Source organism: Onychostoma macrolepis, chromosome 09, assembly GCF_012432095.1.
Source record: "Onychostoma macrolepis isolate SWU-2019 chromosome 09, ASM1243209v1, whole genome shotgun sequence".
Classification (NCBI taxonomy): Eukaryota; Metazoa; Chordata; class Actinopteri; order Cypriniformes; family Cyprinidae; genus Onychostoma; species Onychostoma macrolepis.
Window position 1 is genome coordinate 23,085,346 of NC_081163.1, and position 19,224 is coordinate 23,104,569.

A 19,224-nucleotide genomic window follows, 5' to 3' on the forward strand; every position below is an offset into this window, starting at 1 on the left:
TAAGTAACCAATAAGTAATGACCTATGATCTTCATAGCCACACCCTAGCAACCACTTACAGCACCCTAGCAACCACCCCATAGACCTCCATTGAAAACAGATCAAAAGGGATATCTTTGGATAGAAGTGTCATAGAAACATGCAGGTTTTGCTCTTTTGACTCGTGATCGCAAACAGGACTTTACTTATGAATGCTACACATGCTAGCAGTGAATAGGTACATGCTAATAGCTAAGTGTTAAATTAGGCTAAGAACATACTAAGACAAAACTTCGGCGCAGTACTCCTCCTGCATCTTTTGTTGTAGACCCATGAATGAGATGTCAAATCATGCGGCATATTGAGGAGAGGTGTACTATATCTTTTATAAGTAATTGAGTGTACGATGTTCGTCTGATGGACGAAAAAATTTGGGCGAAAAAGTCCCATAGACAACATTGGCACAAAATTAGTGAGATTATATCTTTGGATCAGGAGGTCACAGAGACTTGGGGGAGGGCTCATTTGACTCGGCCTATTAAGCAGCCAATAAGTACTGACATGACAACTTCATAGCTATGCCCTAGCAACCACTTACAGCACCCTAGCAACCGTAAAAGGACATTAACAAAACATTGTAGAAACATGGCTTTGGGCTCTGTTGATTCAGAATAGCCTTTAAATACCATCCCATAAACTGTATAGCCACACCATAGCAACCATTTAGAGTACCTTAGCAACTGAACAAACACATGAATAAGCAATTTCTCAGCACCAGAAAGTGGTATAGATATGGGGGTGACCTCTCTTGTTTGGGCTGAAAAACCAGTCTGTAAGTATCACCATGGCGACTGTGCAGCTACACCCTAGCAACCATATAGAGAACCCTAGAAACCGTATAGCAACATGAAGAAGCCATATCTCAGCTCCACAACATCATACAGACATGGGAGTTGGCTCTCTACAATCGTGCAGAACACTGTAGTACCTGCCCAGCGCCGAGTTTTGCCACTGCAAGCACCACTCACATTTTCTTCAGGAAATGTACATTCTAGTTTGTGGTGCTTGCTAAAGGCAAGGCATCACTATTGTTATCTTGCATGCTTATTAGTGGTGCTTGCCAAAGGCAAGGCATCACTATTGTTATCTTGCATACTTATTATTCTTCTTCTGGACAAAACTTTGGTTCGCTACTCCTCCTGCACCGTTCGTCACAGACTCATGAAAGAGGCGTCAAATCGTGCGGCTTATTGAGGAGAGGTGTGCTATATCTTTTATAAGCGATCGGGTGTACGATAATCGTACAGTGGGCGAAAAATCGGCCAAAAAATCCCATAGACTTAACATTGCGGCCAACTTTGACGAGTCGTAGCTCAGAGCGAGAATTTCGTAGAAACACATGAATCACCACATTTAGAGAGACTATCAAGCTGTGCGAGAACGTACCCCGCAATGGGGTATAATTTGTACCCCTGGGGCACAAGAGCGCCCCAAAATTGCCCCATTGATATACTATGGTGAGGGATGGCCCATGAAACAGCACACGTTTTTCCTACTATGGTAATTTACATAGGAATTCTGCATTAAGCATAACTCTGCATCACAATATCATAGAGACGTGGGGGAGGGCTCATTTTACTCAGCCAACCAATCAGACTCTCAGGATCATTATGAAGCTATCAAGCCACACCCTAGCAACCATTTATAGCACCCTAGCAACTGATCCCCTAGACTGCCATGTTAAAAGCCCAGATAGATATCTTTGGATCACAGTGTCATAGAGACATGGGGGTGGGCTCATTTGACTCGGGGCAGCAAACAGCCAATCATGAATCACCATAGACACTTCCTAGCTACTCCCTAGCAACCAATGTCGAGTACCCTAGCAACCCAAAAGCAAACAGGCATATCTTCAAATCTGAATGTCATAGAGACATGGGGGTGGGCTCGTTTGACTTGGGGCAGCAAACAGCCAATCATGAATCACCATAGACACGTCCTAGCCACTCCCTAGCAACCAATGTCGAGCACCCTAGCAACCCAAACCCAAACAGGCATATCTTCAAATCTGAATGTCATAGAGACATGGGGGTTGGTTTATATTATTCATACTGGCAAACAGCCTTTGGAGTATTATCATTGGCAGCTGCCAAGCCACTTCCTAACAACCAAACAGAGTACCCTAAAGCCAACTTACTGAAATCCTATTTAAACTTATTATTAAGTTGGCTTGAGAAAGCCAACTTACTGAAATGCTATTTAAACTTCTTATTAGTGGTGCTTGCCAAAGGCAAGGCATCACTATTGTTATCTTGCATACTTATTAGTGGTGCTTGCCAAAGGCAAGGCATCACTATTGTTATCTTGCATACTTAAGTTGGCTTGAGAAAGCCAACTTACTGAAATCCTATTTAAACTTCTTCTTATTAAGTTGGCTTGAGAAAGCCAACTTACTGAAATGCTATTTAAACTTCTTCTTATTATTAAGTTGGCTTGAGAAAGCCAACTTACTGAAATCCGTCTTAAACTTATTATTATTATTCTTCTTTTTCTGAGACTAAAATTTCTGACTGCTACTCCTTCTAGAGCTTTAACTCTACAAACTTCAAACTCAGCCCAGATCTTCAGACTGGTCTGACTCGAGTTGCTATATCTTTTCTAACTGATCCGACTTACGGTTTTCATAAAAATGAAGATTAAAAATCATAAAAAATCCCATAGACTTACATTGAATAGTCTTGGCTCATCTGAACATTCCGTCAAACTCCAACTGTCAAAATTTAAATCTAAACACACTGAAGCCCATTAGACTCAATTAGACTTCCCTTCTATGTACTATTTCTAACCCATTTAAACTCATTCAAATCTATCTATCTATCTATCTATCTATCTATCTATCATCTATCCTTTTATCTATCTATCTATCTATCTATCTATCTATCTATCTATCAGACTTCCCTTCTATGTACTATTTCTAACCCAATCAAACTCATCTATCTATCTATCTATCTATCTATCTATCTATCTAAAGGACATTCACTCTCCATTCATTCTTTATCTAACACACACACACACACACACACGCACGCACGCAAACACACACACACACACACACACACACAAACAAACAAACAAACATACTTTCCCTATTTAACACACACACAAACACACGCACACAAGAAATAGACAGAAAATGTGAAGCTTTAATATATACACTGCATTTATTTGCATTTGCATTAGCATTATTTCTTAACCCTCATAAGACCTGTTTTTCCTGTTTACACCTGTGTCCTTTGGGGTCAATATTGAGCTATCACTTGAATTTTTTCCTGATAATGAAATAACTGATAATTGGGGTGCCTCACATACATGAGAAATATATCTACAGAAAGCTTGAAATGTCTACGAACCAATTCAAAACGAAAGCAAATACTCCCTGATTATGTAATCTGTGAAGGTTGCATTTATCTCTACAGGCGCATCCAATCTACTGTGGAGATGAGAGCCAGCACCGTGAATTTAATTTTGCAGCCGACAAGAAAACAGTTTATTAATAAATATTTAAAATGTCTCCTTTTTTCATAATTATTAGGCTATACTTCTACCTGTGCTTTGTGGCAAACTTAATGCGTGTGCTTGAGCGAGGAATATGTTAAGGCTCATTATGGATTAGACTTAATTTAATATAAACGTGCGATTAGTTGAATAATGACATAGTCGGTCATTTATGGCTGCATCCGAATACAGAATACTAGAAATACTAGAAAAATATAAAAAAACGAATACTAGAAAAATCTTACGCGGGGGGCAGCCCTAAATACCCTCTAGACATCTCTGTTAATGTTTTTAAAACATTTTGTATGTTTGCATATAGGCTAATCTGACAAATTCTGCTTTCAGAACGGTCACGTCTGTAACAGAGAAATGTTACATCCATAATGCTTTTGCTCTGAAACACAAAAACTAAAAATTTTCAACCCTTCTCCATTCTGCAGATATTGGTGTTTGTTTGTGCATTGTAAATCACAGAAAGTCTACAAAATCCTCCCAAAAAATGTCTCCCAAAACCTCTGTCTTTTTTTGGCATGTCAGTAACCCATAGATTTCCCAAATCTAAAATATAAAACACGTTCATAGACGGTTACTTTTCTGATGTCTGGACTCTATTTTCAGGGGTTTAGAAAAATATAAATAGAGAATTCGGTAACACTTTACACCGTGTCCTAACTACACGCGACGCGACGCCGCGACACGCGATAAAAGGTATCTTTAGAATAGGGAACACTTATTAAATATTAACTACGACTTTTCCCTCAATAAACTCCTAATTTGCTGCTTATTAATATTTAGTAAGGTAGTTGTTAAATTCAGGTATTGGGTAGGATTACGGATGTAGAATAAGGTCATGTAGAATAAGGCATTAATATGTGCTTAATTACTACTAATAAATTGCCAATATTCTATTAATATGCATGCTAATTAGCAGCTAGTTAAGAGACCCTAAAATAAAGTGTTACTGAGAATTCTATATATGGTAATGAATACCTTCTGTGAGAATTTATATTTCAGGTTTTGACTGCGAATATCATTCCATAATGCTGGAATTGCCTTGTAATGAAACTAAAAATGATTAGGCCTACATGAAGTCTCAGGACAGTTTCTTGTTACTGCAATATTTTTACATTTGTATTGCCAAAACGACTGCATTGCTTTTTACAATTAAAACAGTACAAAACTGAAAATAATACAATGCAGCATATAAATTAAGAACAAAAGTTTTTGTTTCTCTGGAGACGCGCGTCTCTTTCGGCAAGTTTCTTTGTCTATCTAGCAGAGGTGCCACGTCTCCCGAGCAAGCGATTCACACCTTTATGTCAACCCCCCACGACGAAGCAAACTACCCCCAAACCCCAACCTCCTCCGGCTGGACTGAATTCAGTCATGTTCTAGGCTATCTGAAAGGAAAAAAATGGTAACATAAACCAGCGAACTGCAGAATGCACACATCTGCATTAATCATTTTATATATTATTTTTATTTATTAAAAAAAAAAAAAAAAAAAAAAAACAATCCCGGATTTGAACTTGTGTTGCTGAAATCATGGCTACCACTCGACTATGGATGGATTAACTTGATAAACCAACTTCCCTTTACCATTGCGTGTTTTCGCACGCAAGACAGACGCGCTCTTCATTCATCTCACTTCGCAATAATAAAAATAACAGTGGCATCATGCAGATAATTATTGTGTCTATTAAAGTGCAAAGAAGAATGTTCAAATGCTGTTTGGTTCCAAAACGTGATAAATGACTCTTTTTTTTTTTTTTTTTCCGCCAAAATCAGTATTGTATCTGGTTGGTATTGAAAAGTCCATTTTTAATTTCACACAAAATGAGCATCCGCTGAGCCAATCACAGCGCACCATTCCACGCACTGTAAACAGTAATGGCGGCACTTGAATACACCCGGCATCCTAGTTTTCCTCATCTAGGCTACTTTGTACTTTGTGATCAACAAACACAAAAAAGGGCTGCAAGATAAATCGCATGTGATTTGTTGTGCGTAACGTGTAGGTTCTGTAATCAGCAGTAAATCTCCTTCACTTGCTTTCAGATGGAGCAGCATTTTAATACACAGAGCCATAGATCACTGAGAAGCTACGCAATATCGCGTTCATAATCACAAGATGACTCGTTGAATTAATTTTGGGAGCGATGACTGAATGTAGCCTACCTATTTTTAGTCCAGTGCCGGTATATTGACCAAGTTCAGAGGCTGTCATATGTGGACCAAATTTGTTGTGTATTTTCAACAGTTTCCATATGAAAAATAACTTTTATATTGATTCAATGGATTTATTGCATTTTGAAAAAAAAAAAAAAAAAACCTCATGGATTTATTGCATTTTGGGGAAAAAAATAATCAGTTTTTATAATAAATCTTTGAAAATCAAAATCTGTTTTTGAATTTTTTATGATATTATAACCTAAAGATGCTATGTGAAAGTTTGAAACAGAAAATAGTGCTCTTGTCTTGCCACTTTCTTGGTAAAGAAAACACCATGTGGACCAAATTTGTTGTGTATTTTCAACAGTTTCAATATGAAAAATAACTTTTATATTGATTCAATGGATTTATTGCATTTTGAAAAAAGAAAAAAAAAACTTCATGGATTTATTGCATTTTGGGGAAAAAATAATCAGTTTTTATAATAAATCTTTGAAAATCAAAATCTGTTTTTGAATTTTTAATGATATTATAACCTAAAGATGCTATGTGAAAGCTTGAAACAGAAAATAGTGCTCTCGTCTTGCCACTTTCTTGGTAAAGAAAACACATTTTTACTCAACTTAAACAAAACGGATAGTGTTTTGGAACCAAACTCTTTATATATACAGTGTGTGCAGAATTATTAGGCAAGTTGATATTCTGGTCATATTTTTTTTCCAAGAACATTTTACCAATTCCAAACCACATCAATCTTAATAACTACTATTGATTTTGTATTTAATAATTTATAAGTGATATATAATTGTCCATGAAGGCTGATAGTCAGAAACATCTTATTTCAGGTGTGCAGAATTATTAGGCAGGTTTTCTTTTACAAGTCAAGTCAAGTCACCTTTATTTATATAGCGCTTTTACAATACAGATTGTGTCAAAGCACTTAACAGTATCAAATTGGAGGATAGAGTGTCAGTAATGTATAATGATAAGATTAAACACTCAATTTTCAGTTAAAGGCATTTCATTATTGAATTCAGAGATGTCATTGTCTAGCTCAGTTTAGTTTAAATAGTATCTGTGCAATCAAATCGGCGATAATCGCTAGAAATTAAGTGTCCCCAACTGAGCAAGCCAGAGGCGACAGCGGCAAGGAACCAAAACTCCCTCTGTGACAGAATGGAGAAAAAAAAAACCTTGGGAGAAACCAGGCTCAGTCGGGGGGGGCCAGTTCTCCTCTGGCCAGACGAAACCCGCAGTTCAAAAGTTTATATTTCTATTGTAATTTGTTGCAATTTCTAACAATAGTAGTATTATGTAGTTAGGTATTTTATTATATTTTAGTTATTTTGTTATTTTTGGTTGATATATCTGGGGATATATCTCTGGGGGTCATCTGGGTGTCCTGGTCTCCGCTGACGATCAGGGCTGTAGACATCATCTCTTGGTGTTGATCCACCATCTGATCAGATACGGACTGAGAAACACACTAGGAAAGAAACAGACAAATATTAGCATAGATGCCATTCAACTTACGATGTAACGAGTACATTGTGTGTTATGGGGAGTGTTCCCGGTTTCGGTTGATCTAATTAATGCAGCCTAACAATCCTTTAACGGATTTGAATAATAGAAGCGTATTAATGTGGTATGTGTAAGCCAGGCTAAAGAGATGGGTCTTTAATCTAGATTTAAACTGACAGAGTGTGTCTGCCTCCCGAACAGTGTTAGGTAGACTGTTCCAGAGTTTGGGTGCTAAATAGGAATAGGATCTGCCGCCCGCAGTCGATTTTGATATTCTAGGTATTATCAAACGGCCGGAGTTTTGAGAACGCAGTGGACGTGGAGGACTATAATGCGATAAGAGCTCGCTCAAGTACTGAGGAGCTAAACCATTCAGGGCTTTATAAGTAATTAACAAGATTTTAAAATCTATCCGATGCTTGATAGGGAGCCAGTGCAGTGTTGACAGAACCGGGCTAATATGATCATATTTCCTGGTTCTAGTAAGGACTCTAGCTGCTGCATTTTGGACTAACTGTAGTTAGAACAACCACCCAATAAAGCATTACAATAGTCTAACCTTGAGGTCATAAACGCATGAATTAACATTTCTGCATTTGACGTTGAGAGCATTGGTCACAATTTAGATATGCTTTTGAGATGAAAAAAATGCAGTTTTACAGATGCTAGAAACATGGCTTTCAAATGACAGATTGCTATCGAACAGCACACCTAGGTTCCTGACTGATGAAGAAGAATTGACAGAGCAGCCGTCAAGTGTTAGATAATGTTCTAGGTTATTACATGTGGGGTTTTTAGGTCCGATAATTAACACCTCTGTTTTTTCAGAATTTAGCAGTAAAAAATAAAAAAATTACTCGTCATCCAGTTTTTTATATCGACTATGCATTCCGTTAGTTTCTCAATTTGATGTGTTTCACCGGGCCGCGAAGAAATATAGAGCCGAGTATCATCAGCATAACAGTGAAAGCTAACACCATGTCTCCTGATAATATCTCCCAAGGGTAACATATAGAGCGTGAAAAGTAACGGCCCTAGTACTGAGCCTTGAGGTACTCCATACTGCACTTGTGATCAATATGATACCTCTTCATTCACTGCTACGAACTGATGGCGGTCAGATAAGTACGATTTGAACCATGCTAAGGCACTTCCACTAATGCCAACAAAGTTTTGTAGTCTGTTCAAAAGAATGTTGTGGTCGATAGTGTCGAACACAGCGCTAAGATCCAGTAGAACTAATAAAGAGATACAACCACGATCAGATGATAGAAGCAGGTCATTTGTAACTCTAATGAGAGCAGTCTCAGTACTATGATACGATCTAAATCCTGACTGGAATTCCTCACAGATATAATTTTTCTCTAGGAAGGAATATAATTGTGAGGATACTACCTTTTCTAGTATCTTTGACAGAAAAGGGAGATTTGAGATCGGTCTGTAATTAACTAGATCTTTGGGGTCAAGTTGTGGTTTTTTAATGAGAGGCTTAATAACAGCCAATTTGAAGGTATTGGGGACATATCCTAATGACAATGATGAATTATTAATAGCCAAAAGAGGATCTATGACTTCTGGAAGCAGCTCTTTTAGTAGTTTAGATGGAATCGGGTCTAACATACATGTTGTTGGTTTAGATGATTTAACAAGTTTATACAATTCTTCCTCTCCCACAGTAGAGAATGAGTGGAATTGTTACAGATAAAATGAGCCAAAAAAGACATTGAACTCAAGAATAAAAGTTAAAAAAATTATTAAATGCCCATGAGAAGGATGCAATACTAATGCAATAATAGAATTAGCAAAGTTAAGGCATGACCATTGGGCAGTGAAATGCTCATTGTCAGCAGGTCAGAAAAACAGGTGGAGAGGAAAAGACACATGTTAACTGCAAAAGAATTAAGAATTAAGGTGAAGAATTAGGTGAGAAACCATCAGGAACCATTTAGTCTCCAGCATCATCATTTTCCAGAACTGCAACCTTCCTGGAGTCTCCAGAATTACAAGGTGTCAGGTTCTCAGAGACTTTGCTTGGGTAAAATTCTTTAAAATGGCCCTCACTTAATAAGAATAACATGCTGAAGTGTTGTGAAATACATGAAGATTGATTTTGTATAGGATTTATGGACAGATAAGTTGTGAGTGACTCTTGAAGGACCAGCATCACATCCTCTTGTGCCACAGTTTGAAAAATGTATCTTCCAGAATCTGGCAGTAAGTTTTAGGAGCTCATTTTTAATCAATCCTGCAAAGACAGACTTTTCAGGATAGGAGATGAACTAAAATGAGCTCCCAAAACTTACTGCCAGATTCTGGAAGATAAATTCTTCAAACAGTGGTACAAGAGGATGTGATGCTGGTCCTTCAAGAGTCACTCACAACTTATCTGTCCATAAATCCTATACAAAATCAGTCTTCATGTATCTCACAACACTTCAGCATGTTATTCTTATTAAGTGAGGGCCATTTTAAAGATTTTTTTACCCAAGCAAAGTCTCTGAGAACCTGACACCTTGTAATTCTGGAGACTCCAGGAAGGTTGCAGTTCTGGAAAATGATGGTGCTGGAGACTAAATGGTTCCTGATGGTTTCTCACCTAATTCTTCACCTTAATTCTTTTGTAGTTAACATGTGTCTTTTCCTCTCCACCTGTTTTTTCTGACCGTGCTGACCCAATGAGCATTTCGCTGCCCAGTGGTCATGCCTTAACTTTGCTAATTCTATTATTGCATTAGTATTGCATCCTTCTCATGGGCATTTAATAATTGTTTTACTTTTATTCTTGAGTTCAATCTAATTTTTGGCTCATTTTATCTGTAAAAGAAAACCTGCCTAATAATTCTGCACACCTGAAATAAGGAGTTTTTAACTTTCAGCCTTCATGGACATTTATATATCACTTATAAATGATTAAATACAAAATTGATAGTAGTTACTAAGATTGATGTGGTTTGGAATTGGTAAAATGTTCTTGGAAAAAAAATATGACCAGAATATCAACTTGCCTAATAATTCTGCACACACTATATATATTTTTATTTCATAATGAACTGGACTGCCAGTGAGCACGCTGCTTTTTGATGCTGCTTTGATAGCCTACAGCAAAACAATAGCACCGATGATAAGCACCATTTATTTTTCAGCCTCACATAAAATTATTAATAGAACAAAATTCTTAAGTTGTACTGTGTTGTCTAATTCATCTTGTTTTATATATTTTTTTGTATATATACATTTTATGGATTCCCCCAATCTCACGCATGCCGAAATGCGAAACCGTATTATTATTATTATTATTATTATTATTTAAATATGGTTTAATTATTATTTAAACATGTTTTAAATACAAAAGGAATGAATCATAGAAAGTGATACATTTCTTAAATCATGTCCATAATTTTCGGCATGTCATGAGCGTATACTGGAATAAATGTGTTTAAAAAAAGGCCAGATAACGAATAAGTATGTGTCACCTCCTGAAATACATCAGATAATTATTAAATGTAAGTTTCAAGCCTTTCATTGTGACATTAGTGTGAGTGTCAAAATATGTGTTGGCCTAGCTAGCCTATAACACTCAACAATAAGCCACCTTCTCAATCGTTTTATTTTTTATGCCATAGGCTAATGCACACCTCCTTAAACGTAATCTAAACATTCTGAGTTAATATCCTACTTTTTGTAGTATTTCTAGGCGTTTTCATGTCGCAGTTTTAGCCCATTAAAATAATTGTTTTAGTTTTCGTATTTCGTAATTAGTCAGTTTGCAATCTGTCCCTTTGCATCACCTGGCGGTAGTTTCGTGAATGACTTTAACATGCGACTGACGTCGGCGGTACACGCGGTGGTAATAGGCATTTTGGTTGTCCACCTACTGAATATCTTCGAACTTGCGACATTACCAGGTGCTTTTCATGGCATTGATATGGCTGGTAGAGCCCTGCGTGGGACCGTTTTCTCCCGCGATTTTTCTGTCCACTCCCGCCAGCATCCACAAATATTTTAATATTATATCATTTTTGTGCTTCGGGGAGCCACTATAAATATACATAACTAAGCAAGCCAGGAGGTGAAAGTGGCAAGGAACACATCAAGTTACAGAAATGGAAAAAAAAAAACCTTTGGAGAAACCAGGCTCAGTCAGGACACTAGGGCTGAGTATCGATTCAGATGTCCTGATTCGATTCAATTCTGATTTGCAAGCTCTCGATTCAATTTGATTCGATTCTCCATTTCTTTTAATAAGATATACCACCTTTTCAGCAAAGGAATTTCACCTCAACACCTACTTTCTTCATAAGTACTTACTTAATTTCTTCATAATTTCACCTACTTCATCCTAAACTTAAAAAACCCCCCCAAAAAAACATTATCTTTCTCTCTATTTATTCCTTCCCTTCCTAGCTTGTACTTATTTGAACAATGCCTGAGACTTGGTGTTGCGAGCACTTCCTCTGTCTGATTGCCTCTTCAAGATGAATCGCTTTATGTATTCCCCAATTGTAAGTCGCTTTGGATAAAATCGTCTGCAAAATGACTAAATGTAAATTTAAATGTTAACAGTAAAGTATAATACAGGAGGATTATTGAATGAATGAAAATTATGTGAATTGGAGAGAGTTTGTCAGCAGAACAATCTGAAGGATTTGTGAGATATCGGAAAACGTCTTACTGTATTATCAACACAAGGAAGACAAGTGTAAGAATTATTGAAATATTGTAATATTAGCTGAAAATCTCAGGGGTCCTTCAAGGGGATCAGCTGACAACAAAAACATTTTCCATTTTGTGCAATTTCTCTCATTAGTAGATTAAAATTAGTGAATAAAAATATTTTATTTGTGTTATCCTTGTGTTGATACATTAAGTATATCCACTTTATTTTTCCCGTAAAAATTGGCATGGCCATTTTTGGCCATTATGGGTCTTGCTTCTGGTCTCATTCGCTTCCAGCTATTTTAGCTGAACAAAATAGCTTGTTTTGCTGCTTGATATTGCAAATTGGTGTGTGAAAGTTAAAGGGTTATGAAACCCCAGAATACATTTTTTGAGATGTGGACAGATATGTACAAACTGCATAAGTTGTATGGTCAGCATTGGTCACCACGCCTCTTAATAACTGTGTTATTCCAGCATTTATTTATGTACAAATTAATTTAGTGTTTTACAGTTTTCATGAGATTTAACCATCTATTATTTGCTTTAGGCTGGTTGAGATCACATTGTGAAGAACAAATATTAATCTGCATTTAAAATATATTTAAAAATAATTAAACAATTAAATAATTTAATGTTATTTAATACTCTATTTAATTTAATTACTGTTGATTACTGAATGCTTACACATTCCTTGATTATGTTAAAATCTATATTTGTAACATCACATCAACTGAATTTCTAAAGTCTTTTACTGTTGTCTTGTTAATCATATAGGCCAACCAGATCTCTACATCAAGTAAACAGTATGTCCTGCAGAATCTTCAGCCTGGTAATCAGTACTGTGTTAAAGTACTTCCGCAAATCAATTCCAACCACAACACTCAACCATCTGCTTGGCAGTGTGAATACACTAGTAAAGAGGAGCCAAGAGGAAGTAAGAAAAATACCTTTAACAATAGCTATATTCTATATAGCTATATTATATATAACTATATTCTCCATAGTTTTTTAATTGCCTCTGGAATTTAATTCAGTAAAACTATTTAACATACATACAGTCATTTAAACATTTTCCATGTATATAATGCCAGCCCTTTGTGTGTGTGTCGGGGTTTTTTATTTATTTATTTAATTTTTTTCAGACTTTAAAATTTTTTTCATACAAAATCAACCCCTCAACCATCATAAAAGTCAAAAATATCATATCCAAATTTAAATGGCTGTAGCTCCTAAAACCTCTGGTCTACAGGTATAATTCTGGTTCCTTTGAAAGCGAACACTTGAACTTTGCTTGTCAAAGAGTTAGGATTACTCGTAGTGGAGGAAGAGTTAGCTCAAATAGACTGAAAATTTAAATTCTTATATGAAATTCTGTCAATAAAACCAAGTCAACAAGCAACCAAGTCTAAATCAAAACATAACTCTATAGTAAGTACGTATTGTTAATATGTTGGGAGTGTTAATAAGTAGGGAGTGACAAATTTTTATTGTTTTCACTGTGATATAGAAAGGAAAGTAGTGGGGCTGACTCTCAAATTAGACTTTTACTGGTTAGAACTTTAAAAAAAAATGGAATCTGCACAAAAGTGAACCGAAACAGCGTACAGGGTGCTTGCCTCACTAATGTGAAAAATATATCTATAAAAATATTGAAAGGGTCTCACCTCAGTCATGGTATTGAAGGTGGAAGAGAGCGCTGGTTACTCCCCCCACCTGCAATTCCCACTGGACCTGAGACTCGAACCCACAAACTTCGGGTTACAAGTCAAGTCAAGTTACCATTATTTATATAACACTTTTAACAATACAGATTGTGTCAAAGCAACTTTACAATATCAAAATAGGAAAATAGTGTGTCAATAATGTAAAATGACAAGATTAAACACTCAATTTTCAGTTAAAGGCATTTCATTACTGAATTCTGTGATGTCATTGTACAGCTCAGTTCAGTTTAAATAGTATCTGTGCAATCAAGTCGACGATATCGCTGGAAATTAAGTGTCCCCAACTAAGCAAGCCAGAGGAATCAGCGGCAAGGAACCAAAACTCCATCGGTGACAGAATGGAGAAAAAAACCTTAGGAGAAACCAGGCTCAGTCGGGGGCCAGTTTAATTTTCCTCGATAAAACAAGTTCGATAAACATTCAATGTAATGTTTATGCAGGAAAAGCAGAACAAAACAGCGCTACTCATTTGAACCGCGCCACACGGACCATAACAGTTCAAACTCAGTTCAAACAGTGGCGCAGCGCAGAGCAAGCTGACTAGAGCAGATGTGTTTACTCGCCAATCACGCAACCACTAAACAGCGCTGTGAGATCCAGTGAGAAGCGCTTGAATTCAGCGAAGAACACAAATGACTGGTATAAACTAGTATCAGTCGATATCAGTCAACTGATATAAACTATAGTCTAAATCCAGATAAAACAGCAGAAAAACACTGTGTGCAACGATACATTCAGAAGGCTTTTCAATCTACATCGTTTACCAGGGATTTACTGTAGAGAGGCGTGCGGATCCATTTGCAAGCTTTTATTTCTCAACAGAGACATGGTCATAACAGGCAGGGTCAAACAACGGCAAACAGGTATGGCAGAGACAAGACAAAGAGTACTCCTAGGGCAAGCGTGGGTCTTCGATCGGCAAACAATATCCAATGGGGCAAGGCAGAGAGATAATCCAGGTACACAAGCTATAATCCAAGAGAGGTGCAAACAGAGTCTGAACGGCAAGGCAAGGGTTAATCCAGGAAACACGGGCTAGAATCAAAACACGGGAAAAACAAGCAAGGCAAGACTATGGCAACTAAGTGGGCTCCGTAGAGTAACTATCGCTAAGAGAGAGATAAGTGCATACAATACTCGGCAATGACAGAGAGGAAGTCCATGGCTTAAGTAAACTGGGTGATCAGTGCAATCAGCTGTGTGTGTCATCAGTGGTAATGGATGATGGGAATTGTAGTCCTGATAGATGTGCAACAGTTAGTGTGGTGCAAGATTCAATGTGGCGAACAAGTGACCTCTGGTGATGAGTAAATGGAAGTGCATGGACATGATTCGTGACATAGCATGGTGGGAATGGGATTGGCAGATCATTCAGTGTTTGAAGCTGGATAGACAGACGGTTTATAATGAAATGCATTGGCTGGAAGGGGACAGACAGACTGTTCAATAATGGACTGTTTAGCAATGACAGGGTTAACAGAGCATACAGAATATTCATTTAAGGCTTCTAAGGCAGTGATAGGGTTAATAGGACAGATATGGGGTGCATTTATAGTTTCTGGCCTCAAGACAGACAGTTCAGGGTTAGATTCCTTGACAGAGACCGGCAAAACAGACAGTTCACAATCAGCCACCATGGCTGGTTCAGAACGGGGTGAGAGTTCAGAGATGGCCTCCTCGGCCGGTTCAGAGCGGGACAAAAGTTCAAGAGCAGCCTCTGTGGCCGTGACAGGGCAGGATGAGAGTTCACAGACTCAACAGGACAGGCAAAGAGTTTGTGAGTGGATACCACTGACACCTCCGAAGGTTCTGCAGCAGTTGCTGCCACCTCTGGAGGTTCTACAGTGTACCAGTCTCCTTGACCGTGACACGACAGACTGAGAGTACATTGCTGGGCGCTACCACCATACAAGGGGCTACCACCCGCCGCTTCTGAAGATTCTGCAGCATGTGCCGCCACCTCTGGAGGTTCTGCAGCATGTGCCACCACCTCTGGAGAAGCTGCAGCGGGTGCCGTCACCTCGGGCAGTTCTGCGGTGGTGTACGCAGCCCAAACGCAACACAAAGCGATTCCCATCCTGGGAAGCACTTCGGACAGGGGAATTAGTTCATGGACAGAAGGGTTGGAGTGGAGTGAGTGGGTTTGGGGATGCCAGCTGCGCGTGCAGACACCAGCGGTACATCCCTCACACTGGATAACAGACTGGGAAATCGCAGCACTGACCTTGGATATCTGGGTGTGATGGACGGGACGTCACAAGACTCTGGATGATCAGATGTGACCTGGTGTGACTCTTGATGACCAGCTGTGACGTGAAGTGACTCTGGAAGATCAGCGGAGACGTGCTGTGACTCTGGAAGATCAGCGGAAACGTGCTGTGGCTCTGGAAGATCAAGGGTGACTTGACTTAGCACATAACAATCGACTGTGACTTGGCTTGACTCACGACGATCAACTGTGGCATGGCTTGACTCATGACAATCAGCTGCGACTTGACTTGGTTCATTAACAGTGACTGTGACTTTACTTAGCTCTTTAACCCTCTGGGGTTGACAAACGCGGATACGCGTTTTGAGGCAGATTTTCCTGATAAGGCCGTAATGAGCTTGAATTACATTTTTGATCGTACCGATAAGAGCAATACACCATTAGAATCTGTAAGGGGTCTAGTTTTATTTGTATACACTCATAATAACAACTAAACTTTGTGCTTTTGAAGAATAAAGAAAACAAACAGGGTGCGTTCTCAGTCTTCACTCTCTCCGCGAACTGCTTTTTGAAACATCACTAAAATGAACTGTAACTCAGCAAATACTTCACACAGAGACATGGGAAATATATCTATAGAAAGCTTGACATATCTACTCTTAAATGAAGTAAGTCTTACAGAAAACAAATATTCTGTGATAAAGTAATCCGTATGAAACCAAGGACATGTCCAGTTTTTCCGTCTGGTCTCATTATCTCTAATTAGGTCACGCCCACGTGCTGCTCACGCTATTGATATTACAAATCTCCATGTGAGACACGCGGCATGCAAGCGCCCACACCACCGTAAACAAAAGCAGCAACACGTTCATCTCGGATACTTTTCAGTTTTGGAAGAACACTCTGTGAGGAATAAGCCTTGCATTTACCTCAGAAATGCGCTGAGAGGAAAAAGCCTTGTATTTACCCCCAGAAGACACTCTGAGAGGAAAAAGCTTTGTTTACCTCACAAACAGATCGTGAGCGCAGCTGGAACCGGCAGAGAAGGAGATATTTTATACCGAGTAAGTAATGTTTCTTATTGGCATTCGATAATGTGTTGTTGTGACAAAGTTGAACACATTTACTAGTTGAACTTTTCACAAACTATAACTCCAGAATAAAATGTGTGAAATCGAGTGCAACATTTTGAAATATGACAGGCAACCTTTCATTGCATTTAAATGTTGCACGACATGAGGATAGTTATATGTTCTATAAACAATGATATAAAAGTAATGTCTAAGAAAGTTTAGACCAATCTTTACTGTGAAGTAGCCTACTCTGTTTACAAATACCTGCTCAAACATGTTTATAATGAGCTTAACAATAATAATTTCGTTTCTCAGTTATAAAATGTTGTTTTTGTATTGCATGATAATACATGCAAAGCATGTGTGCATCTATGTTATAAAATCCAGTGGGCAATGTTGGTGATTGCTAATGTAATAATATAGTTGCTCCTGATAAGCCTATCAACATGCTCACTAATTTATTTATTAATTTTAGTGTGTGTGTGTGTGGGTGGGTGCTTTATTTATTTATTTTGAATAGTAAAAATATGTTGGCCTATATATTATAATACATATAATGTACTGTTTTCGCTGTACTTTGGATCAAATAAATGCAGGCTTGGTGAGCTGAAGACACTTGTCACCATGTTTGCTTTGTCTTTGTGCATTCATTGTGTTGCTCACGTCTGTTTTGTGTTTTTTCATGCAGTTTCTGCTGTCTCCCGTTTTCCTGGGTTCCAGTTTCCTGCCACTGTTTTGGATATTGCACCCACGATGTCTTGACTCTTCTGTTGTTAATTTGTTTGTTTGTTCCTAATAAACTGTTTAACTGCACTCGCAAGTGAATCTCAAGTTATTTTATCTGATAGTTATATGTATACACATTTCTTTTTTCCTCACATTCTTTCTTGTAGCAATTCCCTCTCAGTCACACCTGGCTCAATGGCTCATTATGGAGCTCATTATGCGAGCCATTGTCTTCTCAGGTGTGAGTCACAGCATTATCCAGCATAGTTCACGCTCTCTCGCATAGACCCTTTCTACTCAAAAAGTGATTTAGAAAATTTAAATCAAAATATTGTTTTCTCATTAATGAGTGAGTTAGATTATTTTCAGATCATTTTGAAGCTAAAATTCTAGGCTACAAGATCCAGTTCTCAAAAGTCTTGTGAACAAATGTTCTGAATGTGTTTTATTGCCTTATTTCAGTTACTTAAAAAAAATTTTTTTTCTAACCACGCATAAACGTTGTTTTCTCAAAAACACAATCACATACGTACAAGCTGTTCACATATTATTGTAGCCCAGTTTGTGCTGAATACAGTGTTTTTAGACTTTAGCCATTAAAATGTTTATAAGCAACTGAATAAAGCACAAATGTCTGGGCATGTCAAAACTTCTCCGGGGCCCCAAAACACCCTCAGACCCCAGCGGGTTAATTTAATTATCATTTTCCTGTAGATATACTGCTCCCATCCATTGCGCCCACAAGGTACTTCTCGACCACGTGTTGCGTGAACGAACTCATTAGTTCTTGATACAGAAAGACCTTTTCTATTCTCATGATTAGATTCGTTTTTATTACTCTTCTGAGTGGATAAAGACAAGGCGTAGACAGGAAATCGACCCAGAACGTTGACATCATGTGATAGTGTGATTTAGTTTAGGCTGCAGATGAATTGGGGGTGGAAGATTTCAGATTCTCCAGGAATACTTTCAATATCTCACTTGGTGGCCTGCTCGAACAGAGATCCTACACATCCCCCTTTTGCTCGGTGAGGTTCCCGGTGGAACATGGAACAAGAGGCAGAGAGAACAGGCACACACAGGACACAAACAACATCTCCATCACTGACTGAATCCTGGTGCAGGACTTGGGTAATTTGGGAATGGTCAGGTTAGAAACTTGAGACGACGTAGGGGTGCATTATTTAGGATTATTTGCAATTGGGTTATTTTGATTGGTTTAATTGTCAGGGGTTCGATGAGGCGTGAACCCCTGACATAGGCGTAATAGTCGATAGTAGACCGCCATTTATCATTGGGTTTTAGGACTGGCCATACTGTTTTGTATGACGCTATTGGAATCTAATCTTGTACTGCCGCACAAATGTGGGTGGTGCATTTGGGTGTTCCCGGGATGCGCACCGTGTGGATGTTGGTCAGGCCAAAATCCAGGGCATCCTTTGCAAAGGAGTCCTTGTACTTGCACAGAACCTCTTTGAGTCCTTGGTGATCCATTTCATTGTGGAGGACATCCACCTCACTCAGGATCTGTTGAATTTGTGCATTGAACCCTGTTGTTGAATTTGTGCATTGAACCCTGTCTGTTGTTCCATCGTATGTCCACAGC

At 38.2% G+C, this 19,224-nt stretch overlaps 1 protein-coding gene across 9 annotated transcripts in view; it reads left to right on the top strand.

The window, feature by feature from the left end:
- The window catches only part of crfb1 (cytokine receptor family member b1), a 120,585-nt gene that overhangs the window by 79,170 nt on the left and 22,191 nt on the right, over positions 1-19,224 (top strand). For all 9 annotated transcript variants that reach the window (XM_058786550.1, XM_058786551.1, XM_058786549.1 and 6 more), the window contains one exon: positions 12,661-12,820. In XM_058786550.1, coding sequence (XP_058642533.1) covers positions 12,661-12,820 — 160 coding nt within the window. The remainder of the gene's footprint in view (positions 1-12,660; positions 12,821-19,224) is intronic.